The following is a 21,740-nucleotide window of genomic DNA, read 5'->3' on the forward strand; positions in this document are numbered from 1 at the left end:
AGAAATTGAAGATCCCTCCTTGCAAGGGTGAAACTCGATCTCAAGATATTTGGAATTAACGATGATGCCAACACCACTAGACTATCACTTGCTGCTCAAAAAATATGGTCTAAATAGAATATATAAATAATGCAAAAGTTAAAATACATTTCATTTGAATTATAAAGACACTAACCAATTAATCTTTTTTTTTTAAAGACACTAACCAACCAATTCTACCATCTCATATTGGTATTTGTGGGGGAAAATATTTGAGGACAAGATAACATACATCCAACAATTGTTGAATTCAGTAAGTCGTAAGTAAATAGAAAACTCACAATTACATCCCATTAAAATATGGTCTAAATAGAATATATAAATAATGCAAAAGTTAAAATACATCTCATTTGAATTATAAAGACACTAACCAATTAATCTTTTTTTTTTTTTAAAAGACACTAACCAACCAATTCTACCATCTCATATTGGTATTTGTGGGGGAAAATATTTGAGGACAAGATAACATACATCCAACAATTGTTGAATTCAGTAAGTCGTAAGTAAATAGAAAACTCACAATTACATCCCATTACTCGAAAATGACAATTTCATATCTTTAGACACAAAACCAAATAATTCGAATAAAATAAATTTATGATGAATCTTTTTTTTTTTTTTTGAAAGTATGATAACTCTTTTAATCTCTTGTATGAATACTGTTCATTTCAAATGTATGTCAATTGTATTTTTAGCTTTCATCGTCATGTTTAATTAAACAATTGATTTTATTTTCTAGTATTTTCTAGATCACTAACAAAATATGTATACATTCTAAGTTACAAGTGATTTTTAATTACAATTCTACACGTGTGTATCAAATTGACTTATCATCATTTCTTTTTTGTTGAAAGTTTTTAGTTTGACTTTAATCAAAAAATAAATAAAAGTTTTAGCTTGGTGATTGTCCCCTTAAATTAGGATTCAATTTTTCTTAATAATAAAAGATGACAAATTGGTTCATATTAATCTGTATACTAGTGTAACTATCAGAAAATGTATTGTTTCAGAATTATTATATAATAGTACAAAATCTAATATGACCACACATTAATCAATATAATGATATGAGGTAGTGTTCGTGCCAACAACTAATTTGGATGCAAAAACACCAAATGAATTAAGACTTAAAATAACATTTTTTTTTTTAATCTATAGGAAACATTAAGCTCCCTTTTCAAATTCATTCAATGTATCGTCATTCTTTTCACTTTTTATAATCTTTAATAATAGTGGTCAAATATTTGAATTGGTGATCATGAAATTACAGATTACAAGAAAAACAGGGTTACGACTTTAAGAACAAATATATTACTCCCTCCGGTCTTTATTAGTTTACTCATATTTTTTTTTTTTGGAATGTCCTTTATTAGGTTAACTTTTTTTTTTTTTGAAATGAAAACACTAAATTTTCATCATACATACATTCAACTTTAATATAAAATAATAGTTTATCTTTCTTTTTATGTCCCACAATATTATATCTGCTAAAACTCTATGCAAAAGAAATGGGTAAACTAATAAAAAACAGAGATAGTATATAATACTCTTATTCTCTACGAACATAACTACATCAAGAGGGTAGACTATCCGCTTTTAATAGATCATTACAAAATAATAATAATGATGAACTGGATTTCATCATATATTAAATTTTATCGGCAGCGAGTAAACAACCCACTTGGTAGATTAAGGTTTATATCCACTTTCTAATAACTCCTCTGTTCAACATATTCTTCCCATTTAATTTTTCACATTTGTCGATGTTCATTTTATATCATTAATATCTTAATTACATATTAGTAAAAATTACGAAATTTTGTTTTTTAATGTACTCATCAAGATGAATCAAATTAGACCCCACATGACCATTTTTTTTCCTTATATATTGAAAAGAATTTAGAAAGTTCTCTTTACTTACAAGTAGTGTCAAGATTTCAGAAAGGTAGAACGAAAAGAAATAGAGGCAATAACTTGTTTCATTTATTTAGATATTATTATTTTATATGTATGACTTTTAGTAATTAACGATAGTCAATAGATTTTATGTTTGCGGATTAAAATGGATTTTTCCTTATCAAAAATAAATTATACTACTCAAAAGTGGTTTTAACTAGAACACATTTTACTTGAGTGATTTGCTTATTAGAATTAATTTTTACAGATTAATACTAAATTCACTCAATAATCAATATTATATTTGTTTAAGGTGAAGAAAGCAAGCATTAGTTATACTAGTAAATATATGAGACCTTTTATATCCCCAGATAAAAATAGTCTACCATGTGAATTTTACTAAATATATTATTATTGTTTGGTTTTTTGATGGAAAATACAGTACTCTGTACGCTTTCAATTCAATGCTTCATTTTAACTTGTAAGCTCGCCAATGCACAACTTAATTAAACCATTAATATCTCTAATTATCCGATCCATTACTAAAAAAGTAGATATATTTGATATTTTGAAAATATACGTCGAGGCAAATTCAATATCTTTTTTCTTGCAAACATTATTGGGTTTTATACATCCTAGGAAAATATAGTCAAAGTATAATCTATAAATACTCTAAACGTCAAAATGAAACATCTATCTACAAACAGAGTGTTTATTATTTAGGTAAGGTAACGGAAACAAATCGTTGGTTGTACCCATAAATATGTTTTCTAGCATGTCAGTTTGCAGTTCATATTATGTGGAGGTAATAGACCATGGGTCATTTGTTTTCCCACCCAACATTCCAACCTACTTCACATATATAAAGTCTACAAATTATAAGTAAGTGAACCATTGACAAGTTCAACAAGAGAAAAAAAATCACCCTAAGAAGTAAGAATGGCTGCCCATATTGGTGATCATAGTGGATACAAGCATAACCAAGTAGCAGTTGTAGCAATCCCTCTTCCAATTCAAGGCCACCTCAATCCACTCCTCCGTCTCTCCCACCTTATCGCCGCCTACGGAATCCCCGTCCACTTTGTTAGCTTCGCTAGCCACAACCAGCAAGCCAAAGTTCGAGCTCATGGACTAGACCAAATAAACTCAACTATAACCATGATCAATTTTCATGATCCTCATTTCATTCCTCTACCTTCCCTTACTAATACTAAACAAAACAATTGTACTACTAAATTTCCTATTCATGTAACACGCATTTGCGATGTTTGTCACCTTCTTGAACACCCTATATCGGAACTTATAGGATCTCTTTCAGCCAAGTTTAAAAGAATCATTGTTATTCATGATAGTCTCATGGCTTCACTTGTTCATCAAGATGCAGTTAAAATTATCTCAAATGTTGAGTCTTACACTTTTCATACTAGTTCCGCTTTTACTATATTCTTTTTTATGTGGCATTCAATGGTTGAAAAACCATTTAATCTGAGCTCTGACATACCACATTATGTTCCATCAAGCAAAGGTTGTTCTAGTCCAGAGTTCGAGAAGTTTGTAGCTGATCAATATAAGCTCGCAAACTTAAGTTCCGGAAGACTATACAACACTTGCAGATCACTGGAAAATAAGTACATGGATCTTCTTACACAACTTCCAGCTAACAAAAACAAGAAGCTTTTTGCTATTGGACCTGTTAATCGATTGATTAATACGAGTTCGAACACAAGCAAGCATAAGTGTTTAGAGTGGCTAGATGAGCAAGAGAGTGACTCAGTGATCTATGTCTCGTTTGGAACCACAACATCAATGACAGACGAACAGATCAAAGAATTGGCAGATGGGTTAGATAGAAGCAATCAGAAGTTTATATGGGTTTTACGAGAGGCGGATGAAGTGAACATCTTTAAAAAAGATGGTACAGCAGTAGGAGAACACTATGATCAGCTGCTTAAGGGGTACGAGGAGGCGGTCAGGGGCCGCGGATTGATGGTTAAAGGTTGGGCACCGCAGCTTGAAATCTTAGGACATGAGGCCATAGGTGGGTTTATAAGTCATTGTGGGTGGAATTCTTGCTTGGAAAGTTTAAGTATGGGTGTGCCAATTGCAGCATGGCCTATACATTCTGATCAACCAAAGAATAGTATGTTGGTTACAGAGGTGTTAAAAGTTGGTGTGGTGGTGAAAGATTGGGCGAATCGCGATGAGCTCATAACGTCGAGTGTTGTTGAGAGTGCAGTTAGAAGATTGATGGCATCAAAAGAAGGAGAAGAGTTAAGGAAAAGAGCAAGAGAATTAGGAGCTTCTGTTAGAGGTTCAGTTGCAAAAGGTGGTACTTCTTGCTTGGAATTGGATTCTTTTGTGGCTCATATTACAAGATGATCACTGAAATTTTTATGTTGTAGAATATATTTATGTATTATTAGTTCGTGACTTATATTTACCTAAATAAATTGAGAATTATTTAGGGTAGTGTTTGGGAATGAGTATTTCATTTGAAATGATTCATTTGAAATTTGTATTCTCAAATCATGGAATTTAAAATCAAATTCATTGTTTGGTAAACTTAAGAATTTCAAATTTAGGATTTCAAATCCATTTCCATTGTTTGACTTAACATAGAATTTACAAAGAGAAGAGTGTTGGAACATTTATAGGGTAATGGGTTTGAAACTTATAAGGGTATGTACTAGAAGAGGAGGAGGTCTAGTATGCAAAAGGCTAGAGTGCATCAAGTGGCAAAACGCATTGATAAACCAAGGGAGACAGAAGACTGGCCGCGAGTCGCAACAACCGTCGCGAGTCGCGACCAGTGGCCCGTCGCGAGTCGCGACAGGCGTCGCGGGTCGCGACCAGCGCCTCGCGACTCGCGAGCTTCTTCGCGAGTCGCGACGTGTCTTCTGCCTTGGAATGCGAAAAGATGCCTTGACGGTTTTATGTCCGTTGTGAGTTATGGCTCATTTTAATGACCTTTAAGGTCCTTAAATCAGTGATTAAAGGCCTTTGATGGGTGATTAAAATGGGGGTTATGGTTTAACTACTCTAGTCAATGAAAGGTTTATTCTTCCTATATAAACCTTGGGATTCCTATGAGTGAGAGGTTAGAAGAAAAATCAGATTTATTCTATACTCTCAAATACTTCTTGCTTGCTTAAGAGAAAACTTGCAATCTTCTCTTGAGTGTTCTTCACAAACACAAAACACAAGTTCTTGTTGATTCACTTAGAAGATCATCTAAGTGGATTGTTTCTCTCCATTGTATCTCATTAGTTATTTCGTGTTAACCCGGTGATCCTAGAGGGGCGAAATTAAACTAATAGGAAAGCGTAGTTTCCGTGCCTTGGAGTGGATATCCGGTTCTCTCATTGATCACTCACTAACAATCTATTAGTTTAATTTCTCTTTCTTTTCGGATATGGCTCAACACTCAAGGACATGACTATGAACTTCCAAAAGTTGGATAAGTTTGAGGGGTGGGCTATCGAGGTGGCAAAAGAAGATGCACTTCTTGTTGACCGCCTTGAATGTGGTGTATGTGTTATCAACTCCTATGCCACCACTCCCGGAAGATGGAGAGGAAGAGCCTCTTGAGACTACTAGGAAGAGGATAAAGTGGGAGAATGATGACTACATTTGTCGTGGTCATATTCTCAACTCTCTCACCGACCCGTTGTTTGATCTCTACCAAAATGTGGAGAGTGCAAAGGAACTTTGGGATGCTCTTGAGGCCAAGTACATTTCGGAAGATGCTTCAAGTAAGAAATTCCTTGTTAGTAATTTTAATTCTTTTAAAATGACTAATGATCGGCCTATTATGGAGCAATTCCATGAGGTTCATCATATTTTGAACCAAATAAGATCACATGGTATGGTGATGGATGAGGCAATTGCGGTTGCCTCAATCATTGACAAATTACCAAATTCTTGGAAAGATACAAAACATCTTTTAAAACATAAAAAGGAAGACATGTCCATGGAGCAATTAGGAACTCATCTTCGTATTGAAGAGGGGATCCGGGCTCAAGATGGGGTTAAGGATACTACTCCTAGTATTCCTAAATCTACCGTTAATTTGGTAGAGGTTGGTGGGTCTAGTAAGACCAAGAAATCCAACAACAAACAACAACAATAACAAAACCAATGTTGCAAACAAGAAGAGGAAGACCCTCTCTTGTTGGATATGCAATGGTCCTCATCTTAAGAGGGATTGTCCTTCTAACAACAAGAAGAAGACAAAGAACACACAACCTAGTGTTGTTCAAAACCAAGGTAACAATGCACATGTTAATGTAATTGAAGAAATGCATTTTGTTGCTATGATTTCTGAAATTATGTGTGTGCAGGTTGATGATTCTTGGTGGATAGATTCGGGAGCCTCTAGACATGTGTGCAATAACAAGGATTTCTTCAAGTCTTTGAAAGATTTGGATGATGGTCCAATCTTGTATATGGGGAATGATTCTACGGTAAAGGCTAGAGGCATAGGCCAAGTAGAATTGTTGTTAACCTCGGGAAAGACTTTAACTCTCCGGGATGTTGTGTATGTACCGGAAGTTAGGAAGAATCTTGTGTCAGGAGGTCTCTTGAATAAGTATGGTTTTAAAGTTGTTTTTGAGTCGGATAAATTTGTACTTTCCAAGGGTGGTATTTTTGTTGGACAAGGTTTCTTTTGTAATGGAATGTTTAAATTTAGTATTGATAATAAAATTGGTACTAGTTCTATTTACATGCTTGATGTTTCTTCTCTATGGCACAATCGTTTATGTCATGTGAATTATCGTAGATTATATGACATGTCTAAAATGGGGTTAATACCTCCTTTCGATTTAAAGTTAGAGAAGTGTCACACTTGCGTGCTAAATAAAATTACAAAAAATCCTTATCCTAGTGTGACTAGACAAACGGTATTGCTTGAATTGGTGCATAGTGACTTGTGTGACTTTCATAGTTCACCTTCTTTAGGAAATAAAATATATTGTAACTTTTATTGATGATTTTTCAAGGTTTTGTTACATATATTTATTATTTACTAAAGATGAAGCACTAGAAAAGTTTAAGACCTTTAAAATCGAAGTGGAACTCCAACTTAATCAAAAGATTAAAAGACTTCGAACGGATAGGGGTGGTGAATATTATAATCCAAGTTATTTTAGTTCCATTGGTGTAATTCATGAAACAACCGCCCCATACTCACCTCAAAGTAATGGTATAGCGGAAAGGAAAAATAGGGTCCTAAAAGAAATGGTTAATACCATGCTTTCTAATTCGGGTCTTAATGACGGTTTTTGGGGTGATGCAATTTTAACTGCATGTTACATTTTAAATCGAGTTCCTAATAAAAGGAATAAGACTACCCCTTATGAACTTTGGTGTAATAAAAAGCCTAATCTCAATTACCTTAAGGTATGGGGTTGTAGGGCAATTGTCAAATTGACGGAACCTAAAAGGAAAACTTTAGGTGAAAAAGGAATTGATTGCATTTTTATAGGCTATGCGGTACATAGCAAAGCCTATAGGTTTTATGTCATTGAGCCCAATGACTTTGTCTCTATTCACTCCGTGATAGAGTCAAGGGATGCAATATTTGATGAGACTAGATTCTCATCGATTCCAAGACCAAAGGACATGATACCTAGTACTAGTTCCAATGTTGTAGATGACATTTCAATTGATCATGATACTACAACACCGGAAATTAGGAAAAGTAAAGAATTAGAAAAGAGAAATCTTTTGGACCGGATTTTCAACTATATTTAGTTGAAGGGTCAAGGGAGTCAATTTCGACTCAAATTTCATATTGTTACAATATGGAGGAGGATCCTAGGTCCTTTGATGAGGCTATGAAGTCTCATGATTCTGCTTTCTGGAAAGAGGCAGTGAATGATGAAATGGATTCTATAATGGGTAATCACACTTGGATTTTAGCTAATTTACCTCCCGGTTGCAAACCCCTAGGTTGTAAATGGATTTTTGTAAGGAAAAAGAAAATCGATGGAACCATACTAAAACATAAGGCCCGGTTAGTGGTCCAAGGTTTTAGGCAAAGATATGGTATCGATTACTTTGATACTTATGCTCCAGTAGCTAGAATAGCTACTATTAGACTATTGATAGCATTAGCTGCGATTCATGGTCTAGTAATTCACCAAATGGATGTAAAAACTGCTTTTCTTAATGGTGAATTGGAGGAGGAAGTGTACATGAATCAACCTGAAGGGTTTGTGGTTAAAGGTCAAGAAACTAAAGTTTGCAAATTAGTTAGATCTTTGTATGGTCTTAAACAAGCACCTAAGCAATGGCATCAAAAATTTGATGAAGTTGTGTTGTCTAGTGGGTTCAAAATAAATCAGTCCGATAAGTGTGTATATAGCAAATTTGATAATAACGGTAAAGGAGTTATAATTTGCTTATATGTTGATGATATGCTTATTTTTGGGACTGATTTGGAACAAGTGGAAAAGACCAAAGTCTTCCTTTCCTCTAGCTTCTCCATGAAAGATTTGGGTGAAGCGGATGTTATTCTAGGTATTAGAATAATAAGAGGGAAAGGGTCGTTTTCTTTATCACAATCTCATTATATTGAGAAAGTGGTCAAGAGGTATAATGAGTCAAATTCGACTCATTTTGCTACTCCTATGGATCCTAGTATTCACTTGGTTCCGAGTAGTGGTACTCCAATTTCACAATTGGAGTATGCAAGCTTAATTGGAAGACTTGATGTATGCTATGACTAGCACTCGGCCGGATATAGCCTTTGCTATTGGCAAGCTCAGTAGGTATACTAGTAATCCTAGTATGTTGCATTGGCAAGCATTGAGAAGAGTGTTAAGGTACTTGAATAAGACCTTGGATTATGTCATAACATACAAAGAGAACCTTCTATCTTAGAAGGTTACTCGGATGCTAGTTGGATTTCGAATAAGGAAGATTATTCATCCACTAGTGGTTGGGTGTTTCTTCTTGGAGGAGGTGCCATTTCATGGGCATCCAAGAAGCAAACATGTATAACGGATTCCACTATGGCATCGGAATTCATTGCTTTGGCTTCTTGTTGCCAAGAAGCGGAATGGCTAAGGAATGTGTTGAGTGAGGTGGACTTATGGGTGAAACCAATGTCACCTCTTGCTATCCATTGTGATAGTGCATCAACCATAGCTAAAGCATATAGTGAAGTCTACAATGGCAAGTCAAGGCACATTGGAGTTAGACATAGCTATGTGCGGGAAATGATAAGGAATAGTTGTATAACTATTAATTTTGTTCGGTCTAGTTTGAACTTGGCGGATACGTTTACAAAACCGTTGTCAAGGGAACTAGTGAACAAAATGAACAAAGGGATGGGTCTTAAGCCTATTGATCAACCTATGGTGAAGGAAAACTCTATTTGATGTCTAATACAACGTTAGATCTCAAATTCAAGGAGGATAGTACTTCTCTAAGAGGTTGGGAGCACTTGTTTAATACATCCCGAGGTTAGTGCTTGTTGCTACAATGATAAAGAGGTTGAATTTTATTCTTAATAAATCTTTGATAAGGTGCTCAATTGTAGGAGCATGTCCGGAAAGATTTACCTATGTAAGCTAGAAGTTTGGCCGCTTCATCAAGTCTAAGGCTTGACTTGGAATGCTTATGAATGGATATGGACACCAAGGCTTCATAGGTGTCGGAGGTTTTAAGAACCTAGTTTATGTTTTGTGTATTAGTAACTTCAATAATTTGTAATGGTTATATGATTCAAAGCTTTGTCTATCATTATGATCTAAATTATTGTAAAGATTACTTTTACTAAATGGAAATTCAATCGTTAGATATTTCCATGATGCATGAACATGTGTGTTTGCGATTTATAGCAAGTTGAAAAACTTTTCAACATTACCCTATAAATGGGAGGAGGATTGTTGGAACATTTATAGGGTAATGGGTTTGAAACTCATAAGGGTATGTACTAGAAGAGGAGGAGGTCTAGTATGCAAAAGGCTAGAGTGCATCAAGTGGCAAAACGCATTGATAAACCAAGGGAGACAGAAGACTGGCCGCGAGTCGCGACAACCGTCGCGAGTCGCGACCAGTGGCCCGTCGCGAGTCGCGACAGGCGTCGCGGGTCGCGACCAGCGCCTCGCGACTCGCGAGCTTCTTCGGCAGTCGCGACGTGTCTTCTGCCTTGGAATGCGAAAAGATGCCTTGACGGTTTTATGTCCGTTGTGATGTTATGGTCTCATTTTAATGACCTTTAAGGTCCTTAAATCAGTAGATTAAAGGCCTTTGATGGGTGATTAAAATGGGGGTTATGGGATTAACTACTCTAGTCAATGAAAGGTTTATTCTTCCTATATAAACCTTGGGATTCTTATGAGTGAGAGGTTAGAAGAAAAATCAGATTATCTATACTCTCAAATACTTCTTGCTTTGCTTAAGAGAAACCTTGCAATCTTCTCTTGAGTGTTCCTCACAAACACAAAACACAAGTTCTTGTTGATTCACTTAGAAGATCATCTAAGTGGATTGTTTCTCTCCATTGTATCTCATTAGTTATTTCGTGTTAACCCGGTGATCCTAGAGGGGAGAAATTAAACTAATAGGAAAGCGTAGTTTCCGTGCCTTGGAGTGGATATCCGGTTCTCTCATTGATCACTCACCTAACAAAGAGCAAATAGTTAGAAGCTAGAGATTCGTTAATGGAGGAAAAGAAAGCTAAGAGATTCGTTAATGGAGGAGAGAAAGTTAGGGTTTATAATTGAGGAGAGAGAAAGTTAGGAATATGTTGAACACTTGAAGAGGAAAGTAGAAAATAGTTAGGGTTTATAATTGAGGAGAAGGAAAGTTAGGAATATGTTGAACACTTGAAGAGGAAAGTAGAAAATAGTTAGGGTTTAGAATTTGCAAATCACACCCTTGCACATGGAATTTCAGAATTCTTAAAATTGGGCTATTATTATAGAGGTTGGAATTTGGTTGGAATTGGGCCAATTCCAATTCCAAATTTATGGATTTCCCAAACATGTCATTTGGCCCAATTCCACATTTAGAAATGAAATGCTCATTCCCAAACATAGCATAGAGTTAATTATAAAAGCTAGCAATAGTTTACATGGTTTAGTGTTGTACTTCTGTTACTATCAAACACAAAGACTGAGTAGTGAGTAATGTGGAAGTGTTTCGCTTAACTTCGCCTAACTAATACTTCCTCTGTTCATTTTTAAGTGCAACACTTTGACTTTTGCACTATTCACACACCTTATTTTGATCATGTTTCTTTTTTTTACTAATAAATAAGAATAAAAATGATCATATAAAATGTTGTTGGATTTGTTTCAATAATGAATATGTAAGAATAGTGACTTGAATGGTGCCTTGAAGGTGTTTGGTAGAATGCGTGAAGAAGGAATGACATAAGGCTAACTTTGAATGGACATATCTCTCAATCTATAAATGATTTTGAGGTGATTCAAAGTGGAGGTGATAGCTTGTTCCGAGAGCTTTCCAACGATAGGTCATATGCCCAATTCCGCTGATAAATGAGAAAGTTATGACAGTTTTACGAAGTCGCCCAATGGCATTGGGCGAGGTCGCCAGATAGGGCGGCTGACCGAATAACGACCGGGCAAGCTTCGCCCGATCGGGCGCGCAACAAAACTGGGCAAAGGGAAATTACCGCCCGATCGGGCGGCTGACCGGGTAACGCGGAAACGCGTTTTCTGTTGTGGATATAAATATGTTATTTATATCTTAGGGTTTAGACTACGAAAACTCTCTCTGTTCTTTCTGTAATCTGGTTTTCCTCACATAATAAAATATTCTCCCTCTCTCTGCCGTGGATGTAGCCAAATTGGTGAACCATGTAAATCTGTTGTATGTTTTTATTGTTTTTGCATTCATATTTTGTTTCTCTCTCACGTCCGTTATAACAAATTGGTATCAAGAGCTTTGGTGATCGATCTGTGTGAGAAAGATGTCTGGGATGAATGTCAAAATCGATAAATTTACTGGGAGGAATAGTTTTAGTCTGTAGCAAATCAAGATGCGGGCTTTACTGAAGCAACAGGGGTTGTGGGCACCGTTGGCCAAGAAGGCAACGAATTCAGTTACCGCTGAGATGGAAATTCTGGAGGAAAAGGCGCATTCAATAATTATGTTGTGTCTGTCTGACGACATAATTACTGAAGTTGCGGAGGAGGAAACTGCTGCTGGTTTGTGGTTGAAGTTAGAGAGTTTATACATGACGAAATCTCTAACCAACAAGTTGATGATGAAGCAACGTTTGTTCAGCCTGCGTATGCAGGAAGGTACGTCTCTAAGGGATCATCTAGATAAACTGAATACCATCTTACTAGATCTACGAATTGATGTTAAAGTAGATGATGAGGATGCTGCTTTAATATTGTTGGTATCTTTGCCTATATCATATGAGAATTTTGTGGATTCCTTTATTGTTGGTAAAGATAGTTTGTCGTTAGAAGAAGTAAGATCTGCTCTGCACACTAGAGAGATTCGTCATAAGGCGTCTGGTACAGGTACAGGCGATCAGGCTGCTGGATTAGTAGCCAGTAGTAATGGACAGGAGAATTCGGGGAAAAAATCCAGGAAACCGTCTTTTAGGGGTCCTAAATCTAGTGATGTCTGTAATTACTATAAGAAAACGTGGCATTAGAAAAGGGAGTGTCCTAAAAAGAAAAATAAATCTGGGTCTGATGAATCTGGGTCTGGTTCTGCTGCTGTTGCAGCAGAAAATTTCAGTTCTGGTGATGATATTGCTTTAGTTGCCAATGAACAAACACATTGCAGTAATGTGTGGGTTTCAGATTCTGGAGCGTCTTGTCATATGTGTTCGCGCAATGAGTGGTTTATGAACTATAAACAGGTTGATGGAAGTATTACTATGGCCAACAGTGAGGTCTGTAAGACAGTTGGTATAGGGTCCATCAGAATTAGGACATGTGATGGCAAAGTTTGTACTTTGAATGATGTTAGGCATGTTCCACAGGTTACAAAGAATCTGATTTCACTTAGTCTGTTAGACAAGAAAGGGTTCAGTTTCAAAGGTGAGGGTGGAGGGTTGTATGTCTACAGGGGTTCGAAGATGATTCTGAAAGGGGTTAAACGGGAGACATTGTATGTGTTGCAAGGGTCTACGTTATCTGAGTCTGGGGTTGCTACATTGGCTGTTTGTGATAGTGTTGAGAAACAGGTGGAGCATAGAGGCACTTTAGGTTGGAGTGGTGGTTCACGTCAGGGAGAAATCTGTCAACACTCACAATCTGAATATGAAATTCCGTGTTCTTCGTCATCAAAATTGGGTCAGTCAAACTTGACTCCTGGTCAGCATGAAATCTTTGGGAACTCTCCCCAAAGGACGGTTGTAAGACATGGGGGTTTTGCACTGTATGTCGAGAGGTGAATATTTTGGCCGTCCAAGGAAGGTGTTACTTGTGCTAGAAAGAGTATAAGGAACACATCTGTTCGGATCTGATTCCACAGGGTAAGTTCCAAGGTTGCTTGGACTTACAAGCTGTTCGTGATTGTTAGTTGCCCTTTTGGGGCAATTCTGGGGTCCTTAGGGACTAATATGGTCTGGTTGTTGATGTATCGTATTTTTATATAGGTTTTAGTTGCATTTAGGTTGCATTCTAGGAAAATTTAGGTGTATTTTGGTTCATAATTGCACGCTTTTACTTAATTTGCGAAATATTACTCCTCTTGTGCGTTTTTGGTATTCCTTAATGAATTTCAGATATCGAGAACATAATTGGAGCATTATTGGGCAAGCTTGAGTACTTAGGATCAAATGGAAGCAAGCTACATTGATAAGGATCACTTTGGATGTATTTGAGTGCAAATTGGAGCTCAATTGGAGTTGGAATTCATTGAGATAATTGCGAAAATCGAGTCATGCTCACTCTTTTATCCATAACTTCCGACTTGATGCTGATATTTGTCTGATTCTAAAGGCATTGGAAAGTAGGCTTGAAGAGCTTTCCAACGATAGGCTATACGGCCCAAGACGAGTTATATTCTAAGAGATATGGGCCTTGCAAGTTAGCCCAGTTTTGCTGAAAATTCCTACGCGCGCGGGCTGCACGATTTCCTTAATGATTTAGTTGGATCTTCCTTATCTTGTAATTAAAAACAAGGCCACGATTATTAGGAGGAGGAGATTGATTTTTGGAGATTTGGATAGGGATAACGTGAGTTTTATTTTGTTCTTTTGGGGGGCTTCACGTTTTTGAAGGTCATTCTCCATTATTTTCCTCAAGTCTTTTGTTTCGACATTCAAGTTTGCAATTTCATCAATTAATTCAAGTATTATTTTCTCTTCTCTATTCTATTTATTATTATTGTTAATCATGCTTTCTTTTAATATTTATTTTGTTTATTCAATCATCATGTGTGAGTAGTTTTCTATTCTAGGGTTAGGTTGAACCCTAATATGAATTGATGCTTGTTTAATTCCCAATTCCCAAACTTTAATTAATTTATGATTCATTTATTTTAGGGTTGGTTTTAATTATCAATATATGACTAGAAATAGTATATATTGAATGTGATTATTTTTGCAACGAAAGTTGATCTTAATCGAATCTAGAACCCTAATTTAAGATAAAGGAAATCATCACGAAAGTAGTTGATGGAATTTATTAGGATGTTAGGATGCTATGTCTAAAGTCCTTAATTTGCATGACTCCATGAAAATAGGCATGATTGCATTGTTAGGGAAGCTATTGATTGATCGAAAGAAATCCTTAGTATTATTAGGGCGCGTCTATCCTATGAGTTATTTATTAGTTAATTAAGGGAAAAGGGATTGTTTGTGGCATTAATTCGTATTAGTGGGGATACTTAAACCTAGATGTCTTTAGTCTTTGATTCACTCTTGATAATTTCATTTGCTTTAGTTATTTAGATTAGTTCATCATCACTTATTTGATTACTTGCTTAGTATTAATTAGAGTCAATTTAACTACTTTGAATCAGTTAGTCTCTTGGGATTCGATCCTTACTTGCCCGACTACATTAGTTAGGAGGAATAGTTAGGTTATTTTTGTTAGGTACGCGATAAGCCTTTCAAATTTTGGCGCCGTTGCCGGGGACTAACGGTATTTAAATTAGTTATTTTTGATTTTATTTTTGCTAAGTTTTTCTTTTAGTTTGCTGCTTCGGCTATCATTTCTTGTTTATTTGATCTTTTGTTTTTAGTTCTTTCTTTGTTGCATGCAAACTCGACGTAGAGTCCACAGAATTTGATTCCTCTAGATCTTGAAATCGAAGCCACTGCACGCAAGCAAGGAAGTACAAAGAAAAGAATTAAGAATAAGAAGAAAGCAATGGGTGAAGAAGCAACTAAAACTCTTTGGGAGTATGGTGTACCAGATACTACAACTGGTGCATTATCGAGCATTGTTCGACCAGCCGTCAATGCTGCAAATTTTGAACTTAAGCCTCAATTCATCCAGTTCATCTCCAACGATTCATTTGCAGGGTTACCCAATGAATGCCCTGTGAGTCACATTGCTAGTTTCTTGGAGAAATGCGACACAGTGAAAATCAACAGTGTGAGTGAGGATGCTATTCGACTACGCCTTTTTCCTTTCTCTCTTCGAGATAGGGCAAGGGAGTGGTTGAGAGATGAAGGTGTCGGAACTTTTGATACATGGGGGAAACTTGCCAAAGCATTCTTGGTGAAGTTTTTGGGGCAAGAAAAGACTGCGAAGCTGAGGAACGAGTTAGCAACCTTTGAGCAACATGACGACGAATCATTGTATGAAGCATGGAGAAGGTTTCTACGTTTGCAAAGACAATGTCCTCATCACGGGATTCCTGAATGGATGTTGATACAGACTTTCTACAATGGTTTGACACATGAGTTTCGTATCTACATTGATGCTGCTTCAGTGGTTCCCTTATGACTAAGAATCCAACCGAAGCAAAGGAGTTGATTGAGAAGATGGCGGCCAATGACAACTACCATCCAAATGGTCGCAATCGTGCTAAGAAGGGGGTAAATATGATGTTGATGCGCTAACCACTTTGACTAATACTGTGCAGGCACTATCTCACAAGTTTGATCGACTCCAAGCTGGTTCATCTATGATGGTCTCATGTCAGATGTTGGAGTACAAGGACATGCTGCTACTGAATGTCAAATCAACAATGATAGGATGACAATTGAGCAAGCCAATGCTCTTTATAACTCCAATCCAAAGCAGCCATATGATCCTTATTCTAACACGTACAATGAAGGATGGAAGCAAACCTGCATTCTCATACAAGAACACTCAAGCACAACTCAATCCACCTCCTCCACCTCGCAACAACTTTAATGCACCACCAGGTTTTCAAGCTAGAGCACCATTCAATCTCATGTCAATCAAGGTGTTAATCAGCAACCTCCTCCAATTCAACAGAAAAGCAACTTGGAGTTATGATGGAGAACCTTTTAGCCCAACAAACAACTTCATGGCTCAACAGGTAAGCAAAATGAGAAGACTGATAACGCAATTCAACAAATTCAAGCTCAGAACAAGCTCTTGGAAAGTCAAATAAGCCAACTTGCACATCAGGTGGGCCAATTATCAAAAGCTCCTGGTCATTTTCCAGGTAATAGTGAACAACCACCTAAGGCTCATATCAATGCTGTGATTTTGAGGAACGGAAAAGAGCTACAAGATCATCCTTTGAAGGAGCCATCAAAAAGAACTGTGGAAGAGACGGTTCAAACTAGAAAGTGGTAGAGAATGAGATTGTCGAAGAAGAAAGAAGGAACCTACTCCTACCCCTATTCGGCCTTACACGCCACCAGTTCCATTCCCACAAAGGTTGGCCCGTGCAAAATTAGAGAAGAAATATGGGAAGTTCCTTGATATACTGAAGAAGTTGCACATAAACATACCATTCTTGGAGGCTATCTCTGAGATGCCATCTTATGCAAAATTTCTGAAAGACATGCTCTCAAACAAGCGGAAGATCGAGGAAAATGCAACTGTTTCACTTACAGCAGAATGTAGTGCTATTTTGCAGAATAAACTTCCCAAGAAGCTAGGAGATCCGGGTAGCTACTCTATTCCTGTGAAGCTAGGAGATATGAAATAAAAAAGGCACTTTGGATCTTGGGGCAAGTGTTAGTCTAATGCCTTTGTCAATTTGCAAGAAGCGTCAAATGGGTGAACCCAAACCCACACGTATTTCCCTACAATTAGCAGATAGAACTGTAAAGTATCCACTTGGTATCCTTGAAGATGTTCCACTCCGTGTTGGGAAGTTTTTCATTCCATGTGACTTTGTAGTAATGAAATGGAGGAAGATGCGCAGGTCCCTATCATTCTGGGGAGACCTTTCCTGGCCACTGCTGGAGCCATCATTGACATGAAGAATGGAAAGATTACCTTTGAAGTAGGTACTGAGAAGATGGAGTACAATCTCACAAACTCCATGGAAGCTCCTTCTATGGGAGAGACTATCTATAGAGTGGATGCTCTAGATGAGGCGATAGAGGTAAAAGCTGCTAGTCTACAGCTTAATGATTCACTGCAAACCGCCTCATGGGAATGTTGATGAAGAGGATGGGAAACTAGGGAGTACAAGAGGCTCTTAGAGGAACCACATTCATTACCTAGTATTGAGCCTATCAAGGAGGTGTTGACACACGAAGAATCTAAGGAGAGTACTATGTTCCTGAGGTAGAGTTAAAGTTATGAAAACTCAAGGTTGTACAAAAACGAAGGAAAAGGTGGCCTGACAAGCATATCATGCGGCGAGGATTTCATGAAGGAGAGTTAGTTTCACTATTCAACTCTCGATTGAAGTTATTTCCTGGTAAGCTTCGCTTAAGGAGGTCTGGTCCATTCAAAATCCTTAAGGTCTTTCCGTATGACTCAGTTGAGATTTGGAGTGAAGCAACTGGCTTTTTAAGATAAATGGACAACGTCTAAGCACTACCGAGAAGATGAACCTATTGAAGGGAAGCGGTTTTACCCTTTCCGACCCTCATTCAAACTGAACAAAGGTGGTCAAGCTAGATGACCTTAAACTAGCGCTTCTTGGGAGGCAACCCAAGTTTTCTCCTTCATCTCTTTTATTACTATTTTTCTATTTCTTTCTTTTCAAAAAAAAAAAACAAAAAAAAAACAAAAAAAAAAAAATCATACAATAGTTCCATTCCACTAGCTAGTCTAATCCTTAGTTCGTAGCTTTAGTTTTGTAGGCCTTTAGTTAGGTGAAATAAATTAGTGGCTTCATGGTGATCATTTTGTGATTTCTACTGAGTCAAGTATATTGACTTCTCCACCTATTTGTCTATTAATGCATTTACATATACCCTACTGCAGGTGGAATCATGAAAATAACAACTACACCAACATCATCTTTGGAATTTTTTTTGTTTCACAGTGAGCTCCACAAGTATCACGAGGATTTCAGCCACCTACCACAAGCAACCTGCGGTCTTGTGTACATCAAAAAAAAAAAAAAAAAAAAGAATAGAGAAGCCACAGACTAGTCCGCAGCCACCTCGCGGCGACCCGAAATCTGCCACGGCCAACCTGTGGCCCCACACCTGAGGATGAGAAACATAAAATAGAAAGAGTGTGAAAGAGGCATCACCCAAGCAGATTAGTCCACACCATCGCTGCGGCATACAACAGCCACCACAGCCACCTTGCGGCTCAATTTTTGTTTAAAAATATCGAAGAGAGAGAAACAAGAAACGCAGGCTAAACCAATTGATCTCTCCCTCCTTCGTGTTTTTTCTTCAGTCGCTGAACTCCATTGAGATTGATGCTGGTTGTTTCCCCCGTTTTTGGTCGAAATTCGATTATTGGGTTCGATTTTTCATCACTATATGGCTGTAATTGCGGCGCTTCTTGACTCAATTTGCTGCTTTTCATCCTCTCTTGCATTGGTTTTTTTGAAATATGATGAATTGCTGCGAAATTCATCAACTTCGACTCGACACTTGACTATTTTCATGAATAATTTGCTGCGAATTTGATGGTTTGGATTTTTCGGGTTTGAATTCGTTGGCCTCAATTCGAATTATTAACCGGAAATTTGACACTAATGAATTTGGGGTTCTATTCTACTGCTGGACTATTTGGAGAAGGACATATTGTGTGCTTGCGGATTCTTTCGAGAAGTACATGTGACTGAATTGTTCTGAGTATTTTGGCTTTGATTGACAAACCTGTGTGGTGGACTGTTTTATTCATTGTGTGAGACTTAGTCGTGCCTTATTTATATTTTAATGACGCGCACTTTAAATGCTCGACAAAAGAACGTGCCTACAAGTTCCACTTTTAAGGTCAAATCTGTTTCTCTGAAAAAGGGTCCTACTTCTAAGAGTCAACGAGTAGAAGGACATGCTTAAGCACTTGGATGCAATCTCGAGGGTTCCCTAATCCTCCATCTCTCCCTCCTCAGTGAGATCTTGTAAGTACCTCTCCCCTTTCTTTTTGCGCCTTACTATTGCACTGTGGACATTGCAAGATTTTAGCGTGGGGGAGGTATATTCTATCTTTTATCGCTTTCTAGTGTAGGTTTTCTTGCTTTCATAGGATGTTGCACGGTTTGTACCACTTACTAGGAGTGGGAGTTTACGTGTAACGAAAAATATTGTACTGCTTTCTTAGCTGCATAGCATATTAGGTTTCATCTTATTAGTGCATCTATGAGACTATTGCTAGCACCATTCGAGAACCTTGTTGATATCCTTACTATACTCTTACGCGTAATTCATCTCGTTCATGATTCTTCATAGCATGATTGTATCGCGATTGATTGCTTGTGGTAAGATTGGTTGATCTCTCTCTGGCTTGAGTTAACCTTACTGTTTAGACACCTTAACCCACGTGAGCTTTTGTGCCTATAAACTGATATATCTATGTCAGTTATGTTCTTTCATGTGTGATTAGTTCCTCATTTGTTGCATGGATTTTGACTTTGACTTGGCACTCTTTGATACTTGACTCTATAAGCATTTGGATATGATTGAGGCGTTCTTTTCAGTTTCTGAACTTCCAGAGAAAATTCTTTTCACATATATTTCCTTTCTCTAGCCCCGCTGAGCCTTTCCTGACCTTATTAGAACTAATACCTACATTACAAGCCTTAACCTTTTATGATTCTCTACCTAAGCCTTGCTAAGTGGAGTAGCATCAAAGTTTATTTTTAGGTTGAGTTTGTGGTTTTGTGGTAATTATTGGAAGGAAATATGCGAAAGAAAAATTGCTTGAAATATTGTGAAAGTGCAAAATGAAAAGAATGATGAAGAAGTTGTGAAAAATGATTCTAAAAAAAAAATTGAAAAAAATGAAGGATCGAATAAAAGGTCAATGAAATTGGTTGGAGTTGATAAAGATGGTACTATGTAATTAATGGAATTGTGTTTGAACTTCTAGTAGAAGTTTTTGTGACGTTGCATCTAATGACCATAGATGTTTAAATGTTGTTTTCTCCATTATTGTGGCTTTTAACACCACATTCCAAATATATCTCCTACCCATAACCTCAGCCCCGTTACAACCCTTGAAAGTCCTATGATCATTTTGCATTATAATTTCGAGTGGAAAGTGAGTCGATAGTCAAAGTTAAAGAGTAAATGCTTCATTTGAGTCGACATTTTAGGTTGAGTGACATTGATTATGCCATAAACACATGAGAGTACGAGTGCACATGACTAAAGCGAGGTCTCTCAGGTTTGGTTAAGTCTAGCTTGGGGGAGATGTATGTGGTATGCTAGGAGAGTTGATTGCATTACATGACGTGCTATGCGCGTTTGCTTGAGAATGTTTCGATGCTTGGTTCGTGTAGTAATTGTATCTCTTGTGTTTTCGGTTGTGTACTTGGCCCTATCGTAGTCTCATAATGTAGGTTGTCTTGCTTTTCCAATGTCTATGTCTAATTGCTTGAGGACAAGCAATGGTTTAGCTTGGAGGAGTTTGATGTATCGTATTTTTATATAGGTTTTAGTTGCATTTAGGTTGCATTCTAGGAAAATTTAGGTGTATTTTGGTTCATAATTGCACGCTTTTACTTAATTTGCGAAATATTACTCCTCTTGTGCGTTTTTGGTATTCCTTAATGAATTTCAGATATCGAGAACATAATTGGAGCATTATTGGGCAAGCTTGAGTACTTAGGATCAAATGGAAGCAAGCTACATTGATAAGGATACTTTGGATGTATTTGAGTGCAAAATTGGAGCTCAATTGGAGTTGGAATTCATTGAGATAATTGCGAAAATCGAGTCATGCTCACTCTTTTATCCATAACTTCCGACTTGATGCTGATATTTGTCTGATTCCAAAGGCATTGGAAAGTAGGCTTGAAGAGCTTTCCAACGATAGGCTATACGGCCCAAGGCGAGTTATATTCTAAGAGATATGGGCCTTGCAAGTGCCCAGTTTTGCTGAAAATTCCTACGCGCGCGGGCTGCACGATTTCCTTAATGATTTATTGGATCTTCCTTATCTTGTAATTAAAACAAGGCCACGATTATTAGGAGGAGGAGATTGATTTTTGGAGATTTGGATAGGGATAACGTGAGTTTTATTTTGTTCTTTTGGGGGGCTTCACGTTTTTGAAGGTCATTCTCCATTATTTTCCTCAAGTCTTTGTTTTCGACATTCAAGTTTGCAATTTCATCAATTAATTCAAGTATTATTTTCTCTTCTCTATTCTATTATTATTATTGTTAAACATGCTTTCTTTTAATATTTATTTTGTTTATTCAATCATCATGTGTGAGTAGTTTTCTATTCTAGGTTTTAGGTTGAACCCTAATATGAATTGATGCTTGTTTAATTCCCAATTCCCGAACT

The 21,740-nt window shown here is 37.0% G+C and overlaps 2 protein-coding genes and 1 non-coding gene across 3 annotated transcripts; 2 read left to right on the forward strand and 1 right to left on the reverse strand.

The window, feature by feature from the left end:
* Positions 1 to 2,847: 2,847 nt before the first annotated feature.
* LOC104885164 (zeatin O-glucosyltransferase) lies at positions 2,848 to 4,539 on the forward strand. The gene has a single exon (XM_010669869.4). The coding sequence runs from the start codon at positions 2,875 to 2,877 to the stop codon at positions 4,312 to 4,314; it is 1,440 nt and encodes a 479-aa protein (XP_010668171.2). The 5' UTR covers positions 2,848 to 2,874; the 3' UTR covers positions 4,315 to 4,539.
* Positions 4,540 to 15,635: 11,096 nt separating this feature from the next.
* On the reverse strand, positions 15,636 to 15,742 carry LOC125496133 (small nucleolar RNA R71). The gene has a single exon (XR_007272835.1). It is a non-coding gene; the product is annotated as a small nucleolar RNA R71 (small nucleolar RNA).
* Positions 15,743 to 16,161: 419 nt separating this feature from the next.
* Positions 16,162 to 17,016, forward strand: LOC130590844 (uncharacterized). Its single transcript, XM_057393423.1, has 3 exons — positions 16,162 to 16,395; positions 16,488 to 16,654; positions 16,743 to 17,016. Exons 1-3 carry the CDS (start codon positions 16,162 to 16,164, stop codon positions 17,014 to 17,016), a joined length of 675 nt encoding a protein of 224 aa, XP_057249406.1.
* Positions 17,017 to 21,740: the final 4,724 nt, after the last annotated feature.

Source organism: Beta vulgaris, chromosome 3 (assembly GCF_026745355.1).
Source record: "Beta vulgaris subsp. vulgaris cultivar EL10 chromosome 3, EL10.2, whole genome shotgun sequence".
In the NCBI taxonomy this organism is placed as follows: domain Eukaryota; kingdom Viridiplantae; phylum Streptophyta; class Magnoliopsida; order Caryophyllales; family Amaranthaceae; genus Beta; species Beta vulgaris.

Excerpts from the sequence above, each read along its gene's own strand:
- LOC104885164 (XM_010669869.4), top strand. The coding sequence starts at position 2,875 with ATGGCTGCCCATATTGGTGATCATAGTGGATACAAGCATAACCAAGTA.
- LOC130590844 (XM_057393423.1), top strand. The coding sequence starts at position 16,162 with ATGAAGGATGGAAGCAAACCTGCATTCTCATACAAGAACACTCAAGCA. Across the intron at positions 16,396-16,487 it reads ACAACTTCATGGCTCAACAG|GTGGGCCAATTATCAAAAGC; the intron begins GTAAGCAAAATG and ends CTTGCACATCAG. Across the intron at positions 16,655-16,742 it reads ACGGTTCAAACTAGAAAGTG|GTTGGCCCGTGCAAAATTAG; the intron begins GTAGAGAATGAG and ends ATTCCCACAAAG.